The sequence below is a fragment of the Hyperolius riggenbachi genome, chromosome 3 (genome assembly GCF_040937935.1).
Source record: "Hyperolius riggenbachi isolate aHypRig1 chromosome 3, aHypRig1.pri, whole genome shotgun sequence".
Taxonomy (NCBI): domain Eukaryota; kingdom Metazoa; phylum Chordata; class Amphibia; order Anura; family Hyperoliidae; genus Hyperolius; species Hyperolius riggenbachi.
In genome coordinates, this window is record NC_090648.1 from 227,875,950 (window position 1) to 227,891,472 (window position 15,523).

General features: G+C 43.1%; 1 protein-coding gene across 9 annotated transcripts in view; it reads left to right on the top strand.

Annotated features, from left to right (window-relative positions):
• The window catches only part of SBF1 (SET binding factor 1), a 196,203-nt gene that overhangs the window by 120,727 nt on the left and 59,953 nt on the right, over window positions 1–15,523 (top strand). For 5 of the 9 annotated variants that reach the window (XM_068275900.1, XM_068275902.1, XM_068275905.1 and 2 more), the window contains exons 3-6: window positions 2,065–2,196; window positions 4,720–4,842; window positions 6,773–6,883; window positions 7,037–7,060. In XM_068275900.1, coding sequence (XP_068132001.1) covers window positions 2,065–2,196; window positions 4,720–4,842; window positions 6,773–6,883; window positions 7,037–7,060 — 390 coding nt within the window. The remainder of the gene's footprint in view (window positions 1–2,064; window positions 2,197–4,719; window positions 4,843–6,772; window positions 6,884–7,036; window positions 7,061–15,523) is intronic. The other 4 variants (XM_068275901.1, XM_068275904.1, XM_068275908.1 and 1 more) reach the window with 1 other exon arrangement.

Here is a 15,523-nt window from a genome sequence, read left to right on the forward strand (position 1 = left end):
CTGACAGTCCTGCTGTCTCAGATGGTGTCCTGATAACCATCACATACGCAGAGCACAGTGGAGCTTTCCCATTCTCCTGCCGGTTATACTGCCACGGGTGGAGTCTCCATAATACTAAACTGCAGAGAGCGCAGTAGAGCATTTTTTGACCTCCCTCCATGCTGGTCCTTTTAGTAATCACCCTACTTTGATCCCTCCTACCTAATGTGAGGCATCTTGCATTTGTGTTAGGGCATGCTGGACAAGGGAGTGTGATAAGCACTGTTCCTTGTTGCCTGGCATCCTTTCAGTTGCTGCCTCTAGTTGTCCTCTAGTTGTTTCTGAAATTGTCTTCTCCTGTTAGCCAAAGTCCTTCAACCTCTGTATAGCTCCTGTTCTTCATATGCTCATTTCAGCAATAAAGAGCACTACACAGATAGGTTGGAGGACATGCGGGAGGCAACAGACAATGGAGGACAATTGGTAACACAGAATGTAGCGGAGGTAACTGTTATGCACTATTATAAGGTACTCTGCATTAAAAATGTGTTTATATTTAAGCATATACACTTACATAGCTTATTCTAAGGATAATAAAATGCCAATAATTCCAAGTTGATGAAAATGATGTTCACTTCAGCCGTTAAAGTGGTTCAGAGCCATGGTTAGCAAGGGTAAGGTTGGGGTGGTAACTTAAAGAAATGAAAACTGCAAATCTACTAATTGAAATTTGTTTTTTGAATATAGGAGTAGTAAAAAAAAAATGTGAAAATGCAGCTTGTGACGAGCAATGTGAGAAATGATTTGCTGAAAATGCCCAAATGTTGCGCTTTAATTGCTAAATGAAATCTTGAAATTTCACTTATTGTAAACAGTTTACATAAATGACTGATACTTTCACCTGCAAAAGAAAAATGTACTCCATTCCTTACCCTGTGTCAGGAATGTATTCCTGACACACTATTATTCTTGAAGACTCCACAGTATTATGCCATATTCACATGTTCGCTTTAAAATGAAATCCATGAAGATGTGTAGCTCATATCATTCCTGAGAGAGAAGAAAGTGTACTGACAGTTTCCCAAATATATTCATACCTGTTCCCCCAGCCCTGAAAAGGAGAATGTAGCATATTAGAAGGGGACTAATATTCCAAATACCTGTATTTGTCACCTAAACTCACTGTTATACAACCTCAGCAAGGCTATGGGCCACTGTTGTCTGTGAGAGTAATCAGTTCTCTGAAATGTTCCAGGCTCCTGTAGTTTAATTACAGTATATATTTGGCCTCATTTCTAAATAGGCAAGCAGCTAATGGAGAGGAGTCAGTCCTGTTCACATAGTAATTATGTAAATGTATCCACAGAATGTATAGACAGGGGCTGGGGATGACAAAGGTAATGTTGACTATGCTATATTCAGAAAACAGGAATCTGGCGCTATGGAACATCCAGTAAATTTAAGCTGTCTATTCATCTTTGTAATAGGTCTGTAAGTATCAGACATGACGTTAAAAACGTGATTGACTGCTCTGGAGTCAATAGGATGGGTAGATCCTGACTGAGATATGCTTTTCTTCCTTGACACAGGTGGAGAAGGCAGCATACTGTAAGCCTTGCCCAAGACTTCTTTTTTTTTTTTACACTCATGAGCCTGTATATAGCTATTACAGCTTCAGTGGATGCTGTTTTTAGTAATCCCTCAAAGGACACAGCAATTAAGGGGAAAAAATAAATATTAATTGCAGTGGATGAGATGACTCAGGGATATTTATATTGAATATGTCATGGAGTTCTGTTATCAGAAAGTGGCTGGAAGGTGTGCTATACTGTCACTTTGTGTTTTCTGCTCCTAGAACTGGTAGTCCAGAATAAAAGAATTTCCAACTTTGAAGAGTCGGAGATATGTCTACCCTAATTATTAAAAATGAAGTATATCCTATATTGCTAAGCTTCTGATATGCTATGTATTCACATTATGAATGTTACTGATAACCTGTAATTTGCCTCAGTTCCACAGTAAGATTGAGTACCTATTTTGATCTTCATGGTTTACCACACCTATCATTTTTTCTTGTTAATTTAGTTCTGTCAGCCCAGTGGATGGCAGCTACGTACAGAGAAGAATCCTCCAACATTCTTTGTTGCTGTTTTGACTGACATCAATTCAGAACGTCATTACTGCAGCTGCTTCACCTTCTGGGAGGAGTGTGCTCCGGTATGTCGGCTGTATTTCTGTGCAACGTACCAATGTTTTTTTTATACATATGTATCTTTTTAATTGTGTGCTGTAGGGCCATCTCTACTCAAACAGGCTTGCTTTGTCAGTAGCGCAGACTGTGCAGGTCTCAGATACTAGATCAAAGAAGCATCTATTTATTATACATCTTTGCTTTGATCAAGATTGTATAGATTTGATTTTAAAGTTAAAAGAACATTATCAAACCAAGTGTACAATGTACAAATAATGTCTAAGTAGCAGTGTAAAAATGTTCCTACTTTTCATGTTAAATATCAGAGGGTTGACTGCTTCAATGCACAGCCAGTGTTGCATATCAGACTACAGAGTATTTTTCTCTGAAAGGCAAAACGCATGAAAAGCTGTGGTGTCGCAGACAATTACAAATGTTTATAACAAGTTATATTTCCTCTGCTTTCTTCAGACACTTCAGACACTTCAGTCAGAGACACAGGCAGCTGCTGAGAGTTTTCTCTCACACTCACACAGTGTTAACTAATGAAGTGTGAGGGGAATTTCTCCTCCACTCATGGCTCATATTACGCAGCGCTGGACAATAAATATATACAATGATACAAGGATAACAGACATAACAAGGTTATACAACATAGAACAAAGTTATACAAGGCAAAAGCGTACAAAATACATAATCATGTGATATGGGCTGGTTAGGTAGGCACAATAATACAAAGTACCGGCTGTCATAAGAAAGGAGCACACGATCCTGTAGACTACACTAGGGAAGGGAGGACCTTGCCAGAGCCTTACAATCTAAAGCATTAGCAGTCCTTTAATACAATCAGGATTGTTCCATGTTCATCTGTTTGATTTTTCTAATTCAAAATATGAAATATCATGCTAAAAAAGCAATATAAGTAGAGCTGAAGTCAAGTAAAGATATCAACTATCCACATTTTGACATCACATCAGCATGAATTTGTGAAGTACTGTATTTTTTAATATGGGCTACAGAACTGTTGAACAACTTCTAATTTCCTCTTTGGAATGAAACAGGTAATTAAGGGCACGCAGAAACAGTTATGACTTAATTTACAGTCTAAAAAGTTAACTTAGTAAACAGAGGTCATGCAACTCTGCAGTTACAACAGACATGGCTCAAAACATTATATTTACAATCTCTACAAAACCGTACCATTGTAGAAGCTGATGTGTTGAAGGTATGGTTTGTATGAGATGTGCAATTTGGTTGTACTGCTGGCAGCACATCTCCATACATAGTACCAGCCCCATCTAATCCAGGACAATTAAAGGTACATTCAGAAGGGGATTTTCTTTTCCCAAGATGATAAGTTGTTATAGTGCTGGGGAAGAATTTAGCATTGGTACAGGTGACCCCTTAGGTCATTAATCAATCCACAATACTAGATCACTAAACAACCAGTAAGCATGACTGTTGCTGTTTGTTGCCATTTGTTTTCCTCACAAACCCCTTCCCCACCCCCATACCACAGGATGATCTACTTAGCTGCAGCAGAGCAGAGTGCATTTATAGTTCCTTTTAAACTATTGTCCAATCATAATAAGTGATTGTATTTGTACGGACCTGAAGAATACTTATTCTTATGTGTGCCTTGCAGTGCTAGGGTCTCGGGTTTGAATCTTGGTCAGGTCCTGGAGTTTGGCTAGGGGCTCATCTGTACAGCCTCAGCCCTGCAGTGTTGCCCAAGGGATCGATTCATGATCCCTGCTGGGTGACATGTCTCATACAATTATACAAAGCTTACATTGGCAAAGATAAGGTTGCAGTGCTCTCCCCAGAATTTTTTTCCAGCTGAGTGGCACGAAATAGTAGCCGTGTGGCATGAAAAAGTAGCCGGGTGGGGAGAGATGAGAGAATGCAGGGCCGGCTCTTTTCTGCACAACTCTGCTTACAACATAGGAGTAGGTGAGCCGATGACAGCCGGGTGCTCACCAAAACTAGCCGGGTGGAGCACCCGGCTAAAGGAGCCTGGGTAGAACACTGGATTGTATGAGAAAGCTCTGTACACCCATAGGAGCAGAGGACTGTTGCCTTTTGGGGTTAGGAATCCAGGGCTGTGGAGTCGGTACAAAAATCTTCCGACTCCTCAGTTTATGAAACCACGACTCCAACTCCGAATCCGGGTACCCAATATGGCTCTGACTCCTTAGTCTAATACTTAACAGGGCTATGGATTTTGTACAAAAATCATCCGACTCCCGACTCCTCAGTTTATGAAATCAACGACTCCGGGTGCCCAAAATTGCCCCAACTCCGACTCCTCGACTCTGACTCCATAGCCCTGTAGGAATCCGAATTTTAGGTGACAGTTAAGGGCCTAGCTCAGTATAGACCTGTCACTAGCGCCGCAGGCTAGCAATGCAAATACAGAAGAGAGAGCGTACCATATTGATATTTGAATGGCAAAATCATGCACTTCCTGGATAGCTTTAATACATGCATTCTTGTTTCTACTATAAATAAAGTATTTATTTGTAATTGGACCATTTTTTTATTTTTAGAATGTTGTTGACCAGAGAGATGGAGAAGCGGAGGAGGATGCCCCCTTGCCACCTGCAACTCAGTTGTACGCTCCTAAAACATTGGTTCTTGTGTCGCGTCTGGACCATCCGGAGGTCTTTAGGGTAAATTTTTTTTTTTACTAGTCTTAAAGGTAATAAAGGTACACTTTAGCAAAAAAAAATGAGCCCTGCAGTCATTTAGTTTCAATTTCGTGACCCTTGGGGTCACGTTGCTGGAAGAGCTGCTCAAAGAGCAGCGTGCAGGGAGGCGGGGGAGAGACAGCTGCGCAAGGGCAGCTTTGAAGGGCCTGCAGGACTGCCCCCAGTGGGCGTTTAAGTAGGCAATAACTCTCTCCTCCCTTACCCTCCAGAATATTGACAATCGTCGCAAATTTCAGGGGGTGATAGCGTGGCGGTGGGGGCGCAGAGAGTGGCGGGGGGGAGGGGACTCAGAGGCATGTTCCCTGCTGCAGGACATGCCTCTGTGTCCCATCTGCCACCCCACACACTGCCTCGGTACTCTTTTTAAGTGATACAGCAAACATGGAATGTATTTATTTATTTATTAAAATATCGGCACTAAGTATGCAAAAGTCTGCTACTTTTGCTTGAGATCTTGTACTTCTCAGGCCTCTCTGAGGGTAATGTAGTGATTTAGTTAATCAAAACACCTTGGCTCCATGATGGACCTGGCAGAAATTGAGCGCATATTTCAAAGCAAATTATGCTAAGAGCATAGAAATGAATTAAATACCACAACCTTGCTTTCTGCCTTTCTGTTTCGGCCACGGCACCAGTACTGCTGCAAAGCTGCAGCCCAAATCGCTATAGCGCTTCAATCCTATCGCAGTGCAGTTCAAATGAAATGCCAGAGAAGTAATAGGCAGTGTTTCCCTGGAGCAGTGCTTTTCAGCGCTGCTAGATTTGGGCGCAGCCGGCGCCTCCATAGACTTCAATAGGAATCATTCCTATTGAAGTGCTTAGTGAGTAACGTCGGCTCCGTCAGAAGACAGAGCCGAAGTTGCTTAAAAACATAATAATTCGGCCTCCAGCAATCGCTGGAAGCCGAATTATTTCATTCCCCTACTATCCATGTCGGCCTGGAGGGGGAATAGTAATTAAATCGGCCCGGACTTGTGCAGAAGCAGGATCAGCCATATAACGCTGTATCCTGCGCCCAAGTCTACCGGCGCCGATTTCAAATGTATGCTGTTCCCTGCCTTGCCTGTGGGGTAACACTGCAGATTAAGTCTGCTTTTGGCCCCTGGGGAAACTGGCCCATCAGGAGACCAGTCTGTCTTAAGGAAAATGTTTGCTTTACATTTCAGGGGTGCTTCCTCATCGCAATTGTTTTCTGTCCAAATTAATGTAACTGTGCTACCTAAAATGTTAAACCTATCACAGGAGAGTGACAATGGTAAGTGTTCAAAACCAAGCCTTCTTAATTTAGCATATTAGAGAAGCAACATGGCGAATGCAGAAAGCCTTCTACTATGTTATAAATTGGCCGCCCAGATTCATTGTAATAGAATGAATACAGCTGAAAAGAGCATTCATGGTTTTAAATAATCTGCTACTGCTATTTTATAAAACAGAAATGGTGGAAGTAAAGTGCTTTATAGAGTAACCTAAGCACTTAACTCTTCTGCTTTATATTTTTATGGTTCTTGTGTCATACAGAAAACACGCATACATTAAACACCTGTGTTGCTCTCCGTAGCAGTGATCTCATTCAGTGACACTAAATAGAACAGTGCTATGCCAAAGTCAAAAATGCTTTCATCCGTGGGTTCCCATAATGCTCTGCTGCACAACACATCATTGGTAGCATCAGGCAGTGCAGTCTATATACCTCTGTAGCTTGCTTTTTCTTTGCAATATGTTTTATACTGTATTGTACTGCATGGAGGGTATAAACATCATTGAGATGCAGTAAAATTTCCTTCTCATAGGCAATGAAGCATTTGTTGTGGCCTGGGTATTGAACTTCCATAACAATAATTTAAGATGCTTGAAATGTCTAAAAACATGTTCATATCCTTTTTGCCAACAGGATTCCCTGGGCCTGATTTACACCATTCATACAGATGGTTTGAGCGTGTCCCTGGAAAATGTGGTTGGAAACTTGCTAACTTGCACTGTCCCCGTCACTGGAGGTTCCCAGGTCAGTGTGTACCTTGTGTGCAAGTCATTTGTTAGCCCAGAAATGGATCCTCCTAGCATTGGCTTTCTGTCTGCTAGAAGTCAGTAGTTAGTAGATGCTTCATTAATGCCTGTGCTGCTTTCTGACTCCATGTTGATGTGTTTCTTTTCTCAGTCTGACCTGGAGCAGGATGGTATGGTATGCACTTCATTCTAATTCCTGGCACACTGCACACTGCCTGCTTCTCCTCTTCCATCACATCCCTTTACACGGGGAAGCATCTTCTCCCCTAGGCCTGTGATTTTAATAAAAAGATGGGGAACTTTTCACATCACTAGCGGAACTGCAATCATGGAAATAGCCTTAGCAATGAAAACTAAAATAAGCGATGTTTAACATATACAGAGAAAAACATTTAGCCGTTGCATTTCTAAGATTTAGAAGATTTCTGCTTCTAGAACATACCATGCTCGTTTGAAGATCTTGAATTCTTGAATAAATTCTAAGTGTTAATCCATTAAGAGAATCTTTTACCGGCAGTTGAGGTCCAGGATAGTCATTGAAATGAAAACTACCAAACTAATGCTGAGATCTGATGGGCTGTTTGGCCTCCTTCCACTTATGATTGTTCTGAGAGGTTGCATCTTCTGAACTGTTTAAAGCAGGCTTAGGGCAAACTCGGCCCTCCAGCTGGTACGGAACTACAAGTCCCACAATGCATTTGCCTTTATGAGTCAGGACTGTGGCTGTCAGACTTATGCAATGCATTGTGGGACTTGTAGTTCCGTAACAGCTGGAGGGCCACGTTTGCCCATGCCTGGTTTAAAGGCTATAAAGTGTAAAAAAAACAAACAAACCTGCTAAACAAACAATATGTTGTTGACAAAGACTAACTGAAATACTAATTGGGTTTCTTAAAATGTACCTCCAACCTTTAGGACTACGGCATATAAACTTTTAAAATCTAAAGCCCTCCCTCAGTTCTGTGAAATGTAAAGATTTTATGCTTGATTTTTAGCAGCTCTCTAGATGCATTAGTGATTTAATCTCTTTACAATGTAGTAGGTGTGCATTTGGAAATGCTAAAGCAAATCTGTGTTATACTTGACAAGTGTTAAGTGTAATTATGTATTGTATACAGTCTTACCTGCCTCTTGACATGCTGGTTTTGAAAAATAAGGCTGTGGAGATCTCCTTCAACATATAAGCTTTCTATAGGAATTATTAATAGTGATTTACTTGAGTCTAAATAACTGTTGGCCATGATTTGCAGCAGAAAATTGCTGGAAGTATGGTAAGCCTTGTGTACACGGAATTTTCCTCTGACATAGGAGACCACGGCTCGCATCCTGGCTAAAGCCAGTTACCATTCAGTACAAAGTCCTTGGGCAAGGCTGCAGGGTGGCCTATTAACCACCCTGGCATTCTATTTTTTGCGGCCGCGGGTGGCTTTTAAAAAAAATAAAATAAAAATTGTTTAACCTAGTGTAGCTAGCACTAGGCTAGCTACACTTCCCTCCCAAGTCCCCTGGCACTGTTCCCCCTACCCTTCGATCGCCGCTGGCGATATTTACCTGGCCGCGATCCCGCGACAGCCGAGACTTTCACCATAGCTTCAGGCGTTGCTATGGCGATGATCGGGGCATGACGTCTGACGTCATCGACGTCATGCGCAGTTCCGATCGCCGCCATAGCGACCCCTGGAGGCTATGGAGAGGCTGCGCTGGTGCGGGCTCCGAGGGGGGGGGGGTATCGGGTATGTATAAAACAGCGGCGATTGGGGGATCAGAGCGGGCCGGCGCGATCGGAGGGGTGATGTAGCTAGCCAAGTGGTAGCTACACCCCCTCCGGAAATTTGGTTAAAAAAAAAAAAGACCCTCCCGGGGCTGAGAAATCCACCGTGGCGGTAATGGACGAGCTGAGCTAGTCATTACTGCTAAGGTGGTTAGGCGCACCTTTAGTGGCCGCAACTCTCAAGCACTTACAAAGAAAGAATAGAATAGAAAATCTTTATTGTCATTGTAACAACCAAAATTGTACAACGAAATTCTTAAGTGCAATTTAAAAGCAAAGACAGCATAACATTCCATTCCTACATACATTGCATTGCACACACCCCTTATCAACATGGCCACTTAGCAGCATTTAACATAGAAATGGCTGAAGGATAAAAACTGTTCTTTAGTCTATTTGTCTTAGTTTTTATAAGTCTAAAACGTTTTCCAGAAGGCAGATGTTCAAATAACACATGTCCTGGATGTGAGGCGTCGCTTAAAATGTTCTTAATATTCCTGAAACAATAAGAAGTATTGAGTCAGACAGGAGAAAAGTGCTATACAAACGTAAACTTTATTACAGGTAGTCCCCGACTTGCGAACGCCCGACTTACGAACAACACGCCGATACAAACATGCCGTTTGTATCGGCGTGTTGTTCGTAAGTCGGGCGTTCGCAAGTCGGGGACTACCTGTAATTCCATGGGAACAAGTAAAAAAAAAAAAATTCAAATTGGAAATTCAAAGAAAAAATTGCTTTTAAACTTGTATAAGGGCAGAGGTGACACAGAGGTGGGCAGTAGAGGCACAGAGGAGGTACAGGGACAGAGATGGCACAATGTTCCGACTTAAAGGAGTCATCAGACTAATATAATGTAAAATGAGTGCTACTTACCGGGGGTTTCCTCCAGCCCGCAGCCGTTAGCCGCAGCTCGGTCCCGGTCCCCGGCGATGACGTCAGAGCAACCTCCAGGTCGCTCTGTACTGCAGTAGGTCAGAACAGTAGTTCTGCGCCTGCGCTGTCCGCTCCGGCCCATGTGGCGGTGATTGACAGCGCCGCTCGCGCAGGCGCAGTACAGAGCGCCCTGGAGGTTGCTCTGACTGACGTCATCCCCGGCGACCGGGACGGAGCTGCGGCGAACGGCTGCGGGCAGATCTGCGGCGAAGGACATGCTGGGAGCTTGGGGCTGGAGAAAGCCCCCGGTAAGCAGCACTCATTTTACATTATTTTCCCTGATGACTCCTTTAAGAAGAGATTCAGGTTAAGAATGAACCTACAGTTCCTATCTCGTTCGTTAACCGGGGACTACCTGTATATGTTGTTGAGGTTATATCTAAGCATATTTTTGATCAGATTATTTAGATCATATTGTATTAAAACAGAGAAGTTGGGCCCAGTTGATCCTGAATGATTGCATTATCGATTGTTTCCTTATAAAAATGGTCGATCCGTGTGGCATATTTTTCATAGATACAATCAGAACAGATTTAGATACTATTGCAAGTTGGATTCAATTAAATACAATGTTTTCATAAAATCTAAATGATTTCATCAAAAATATGATCATACACTAAAAATCGCACCGTTTATGGGCACCTTTAGACTACTGGCTTCCTGCATCAAAGTGTGACTGTCTTCTTATCCAGATAGTTTTTGGACATCACTAACCTTTTTTATTTTAGCCAGCTGTTAAAGCATATAATAAAGTAGAATTATTTGCCATATTTCCGTAGAGAATGAAACTACTTGGTTTAGAATTAAAGATGAGCAAATTCACAATGAAATTTGCTGAAAGAATAATCATGGATAAAACAGGATATGTGAGAGTTTCCTCCGCTGTTATAGCTGAGCAGATTGTTCTTTCTGTAATTGCTTTAGTCTTGCTAAAGAAAACAATCAATGATTTTTGCCTCAAGTAAAATCAATAAATTGGGTACAGGCTGTTATGCCCAGTGTCCTATTTACAGTGTTAGTTTCCAGGTCAGCAACTGGTGATGGGCATAAAATCTCCTAGCATGCATATCTCTACTGACCCAGGGAGAAATTAAATGTATCTAATCAAAGCCTTTAGCTGCTGCCTAATTTACCAGCTCCCAGCAAATTATCAGTAGCCTGTGGTTTTTTAAGCCTCATACACACGCATCACTAAAGTCAGCTGAGGCAGTCTTTAATGACTGCCTCCACCAATAGACGTTTGTACAGTAGCCCCAACTGCCGCTCCGCAAGCGATCTGCCTGGCGGATGAACTTGGCCAAGTGACGACCAACTTCTTTGTGCACGCCGTTTCCACACCCACCGCGTTACAACACGTACAACAGTGACACCCGACTGCATTGTTGCACTCCTCACTCACCCTGCCAGAAGCTTCTCCATTGCCTCGCATGCCATTGTCTTTTCTCCATAGTTAAAGATGCATCTCTAAGCTGTATCCATGGTACGTGTCTGTACACTTCTCGTGCCTGTACACTTCTTCTGCACCTTAGTTTTGCCCCAAGGATTGAGATTGCTGCTGAGGGGAGACTTGTTGTGTGTATGTACATAGCTTACGTGAAATTCCGTAGCGTAATGCATATCTCTATTTAAAGGTAACTTCCTATAATCAACTATTTTATCAACCAGGTTTGCAGTGCATAAAAAAGCTGGCTCATAACAGTTTTGTAGGACTTAAATCTAGATCACTGAGGACACCTTATAGAAGAATTTGAGCCATAAAGTTTTTTTTTTTGTTTTTTTTTTTTTTTTATCCCTCCACTTAGTGCAGTGTGACATGGTGTAGAGCAGGGGTGTCAAACTTAAAATACAAAGTGGGCCGAAATCGTACACTGGCACCTAATTGCGGGCCAACCTCAATGTCTACTGGCCACCTTCCTCCCTTATAAAGGTCCCAGGTACCTAATGGCCCCCATCCAACCTCTATACAGTTCCTTGGTGTATAGTAGTCCTCCCTCCCCTATACAGTTCCCTGGTGTCTAGATGAGGCCCCACCCTCCCCTATACAGTTCCCTAGTGTTTAGTGCTTCCCCCTACCTCCCTCATATGGCTTCCCTGCTGTTCTAGGGCTTCACCTTCAATATAGCTTCTCTGGTGGTCTAGAGTGGGCCAAACATAATACAAGGTGGGGAAACCACTTGAGGGCCAAATGTAATGGCTCCGAGGGCCAGAGTTTGACATGTATGGTGTAGAGTGTCTTGTTGGCTAATGTCGCCATGCCCACATACATAAAAAAAAAAAAGTGCTGTCTGTACCATTGTCTTACTGCTCAGCGGATCGTTCAGAAACAGTGTTATCAGTCTGCCGACAGACTGTACACACACTCTACTTTAGGTGAGTACACACGCACTACAAAAGGAAACGATGGGTCCGCCGGACCCTCCCGCTGGGCGGACTTTAGTCGACAGTATGCACGTGTGTATGCGCTGTCGGCGGACTGATAAGGCTGTTTCTGAACGATCCGCTCAGCGGATCATTCAGAAACAGCCTTATCAGTCCACCGACAGAGCGTACACACGCGCATACTGTCTGCTAAAGTCCGCCCAGCGGGAGGGTCCGGCGGACCCGTAGTTTCTTTATATAGTGCGTGTGTACGCACCTTATTGCTGGAACGCCCGCCCAGCAGGAGGGTCTGACGGACCAGTTGTTCCTTAAAGAGACTCCGTAACAAAAATTGCATCCTGTTTTTTATCATCCTACAAGTTCAAAAAGCTATTCTAATGTGTTCTAGCTTACTGCAGCACTTTATACTATCACTGTCTCTGTAATAAATCAACTTATCTCTCTCTTGTCAGACTTGTCAGCCTGTGTCTGGAAGGCTGCCAAGTTCTTCAGCAATCTGAAGAAAAGAGGTGCACAAGGTCCCTGTAATGGATTACTCCGGAGTGCTCAAAGCCCAAAATTGCAGTTCCTCCAAGCCAGTAACAGTATAGACATAAGCGGCTGGGCACATCCAGTAAAAAAACCTTTATTGTATCCAATTTAAAAAAGTTGCAACCACAGCAAACAGTGCAGCAGGAGAGAGAGGGGTCAGCATGCGAAGTGGTCGACAGCTGTTTCGCACCCTGCAAATGGGTGCTTCGTCAGGACAGCTCAAGCCCCCCAACAATCCCCCTTAAATGCAGTACTTACGAGAACAGCAGGTCCAATGAGGAGGACGCCATGCAGGATGCACCCACGAGGCCGGAATCCGCACTTCCTGAACGCCAAATGCGTTCCACCACACGGAAGCGCGGACCGGAAGTAGTCATGCCGCTGGCTGAACCAATGAGGATAGCATATGAGTGGTGCTCCTCTCAAGCGTAAGGCTCTAACTGGCTAGTGGACGAGAACCACCCCCAAACGATGCCATTGGCCGCTCCTATGCATGCCCGTCACCTCACCAGTCACATGTGGTGCGGCTCACAAGAAACCGCCCCCCCCCGTAACTAGGAAGCGGCAGGCAGGCATTCCTGACAACTGAATGGGGCGTCACCTATTGACAGTCACGCTGTCTATGTATGCCAACCTAAAATATAATTAATAAAGCCAAGGCAATAAACTGATCTTAACCACCCCCACAAATGAAGGGCCTGGCTAAATATCCCATTAACAGTAAAAACTGTCACAAGTCAGCAAAAACTACATGGGCACTACCTGACCATACATGAAGGTTCCAAAGGACGGTGTCACTGCGGTTGGCTTCCTCCTCCAGTAGACCTGCATGAAGGAAAAGGGGAAAAGAAATTGTGTCAGAGGGTAATAGGAGATGTCCACTAACGCACTGGTATGTTTACTTTTGTGCGATTTTAACAATACAGATTCTCTTTAAGCCCAATCTACACGATACGATTCCTTGTGCGATTCGATTACGATTCTATTAACGATTGCAAAACAATGGCAAATCGAATGAAATCGAATCCCGATCGGATATGCCGGATTTAATCGGATCGTAAATAGAATCGTAATCGAATCGCACAAAGAATCTTATTGTGTAGATGGGGCTTAAAGAGAATCTGTATTGTTAAAATCGCACAAAAGTAAACATACCAGTGCGTTAGGGGACATCTCCTATTACCCTCTGACACAATTTCGCCGCTCCCCGCCACATTAAAAGTGGTTAAAAACAGTTTTAAAAAGTTTGTTTATAAACAAACAAAATGGCCACCAAAACAGGAAGTAGGTTGATGTACAGTATGTCCACACATAGAAAATACATTCATACACAAGCAGGCTGTATACAGCCTTCCTTTTGAATCTCAAGAGATTTGTGTGTTTCTTTCCCCCTGTTCTCATGCACTGAAGTTTCAGGCTGCTTGTTTCTTCCTGCAAACAGCTTTGCCCTTGTCTGTAATTCCTAAGTATGTGAAAGCCCAGCCAGCTCAGAGGACGATTTATCCAGCTTGTAAAAGATAAGAGAGAAGAGAGAAGCTGCTCTGATCCTAAATAACACACAGGCAGTGTGCATACAGGGGCCTGGAAGGGGGAGTTAATAGCAGAACCACAACACTGAAGAACTTGGCAGCCTTCCAGACACAGGCTGACAAGTCTGACAAGAGAGAGATAAGTTGATTTATTACAGAGACAGTGATAGTATAAAGTGCTGCAGTAAGCCAGAACACATTAGAATAGCTTTTGGAACTTGTAGGATGATAAAAAACAGGATGCAATTTTTGTTACGGAGTCTCTTTAATAGTAGTGCGTGTTTACGCACCTTTATACTACTAGGCAATCCTCCCTTATCTCTCTTGAAAAAAAAAAAAGCACAATATAGTGTGCTAGGTGATTTTTACTCTTCAATTTAGATAGCAAAGCAATAAATGGGGGTTAGGCTGGAAGAGATTGTTCAGATGTTTGTCTTTATCTACTTGGTAATGTTGTAATCACAAGATATCTGATCAAATACATTCAGTTGTATTTTATTTCTTGGTTCTTACATGGAACCTCATGATTTCTGGCCATTGTTGATGCTGTGGCATTGTGGAACAGAGATATATGGACTGTTTTAATAGTCCTAAATTGTGTGTCAGATACCTAATTGTATATCCATCTGCTTACTGTGCCTCCTATGAATAGGTGAAGGGACCAGTAAACAATGGTGGATTTTCATTTGAAAATTAAAGTAAAAATGAAACTTTTGCCCGTAGCAATTTTTGCCACGAGGAAAAAAATGTTTGCCCAATTTAAATGTTGATTAGACGCGGGGTAGAGGCTTCCCAAGCCCGGGAGAAGTTACGTTCCCTATCAGACATTCCTGGCTCTACGATCTTGTTAGAGTGAAATGTTCTATCGAATGTGCAAGCCTTTCTGGCACGGGGTCTTGTAAGGGGGTTAGAGCTCTAAAGAAATTCCGTTTGGATGAGGACTTTGTCACAAATTACCTTATTTGCAAATAGGCCCACATGGGGATACTGGAGAAGGAGGGCCTGTCCTTAAACTCCCTGGTGGTATTATTATTTCCGGATTTTAGGTTTTTTCAGTGTTTTTCAGACCCTAAAATCAGGAAAAAAATCATGCCGCCAGAATGCCTGCAGCAGCCCCATCACTCACCTCCCTGTAATCCAGCGCTACAATTTCCCTCCTCCCTCCGGGTGGCGCTGTAACCCTGTAGTGAGATTGCTGACTGCGATCTCACTGGAGTGATTCAGAGCCTCCGAGGACAAGGAGAATGGCTGCCGATGTCTGGATCCCCTGGGAGGTGAGTAAAAATGCCTGCTGCATGCCATTGCTCCGCATTTAGCTCCCGGCGGCTAGCCCAAGCTTAGCTGGGGGTTACCGCCAGGGAGGTTGACTTTCCCTTTTTCTACAAAAGTATAAACAGGGGATATGGTGGTCAGGAAATTGAGAATTTAAAGTGAACCGAGCACCTTTTTTATCATTCAGGACATTTCTATAGCACATGAAAAATGCATGCCG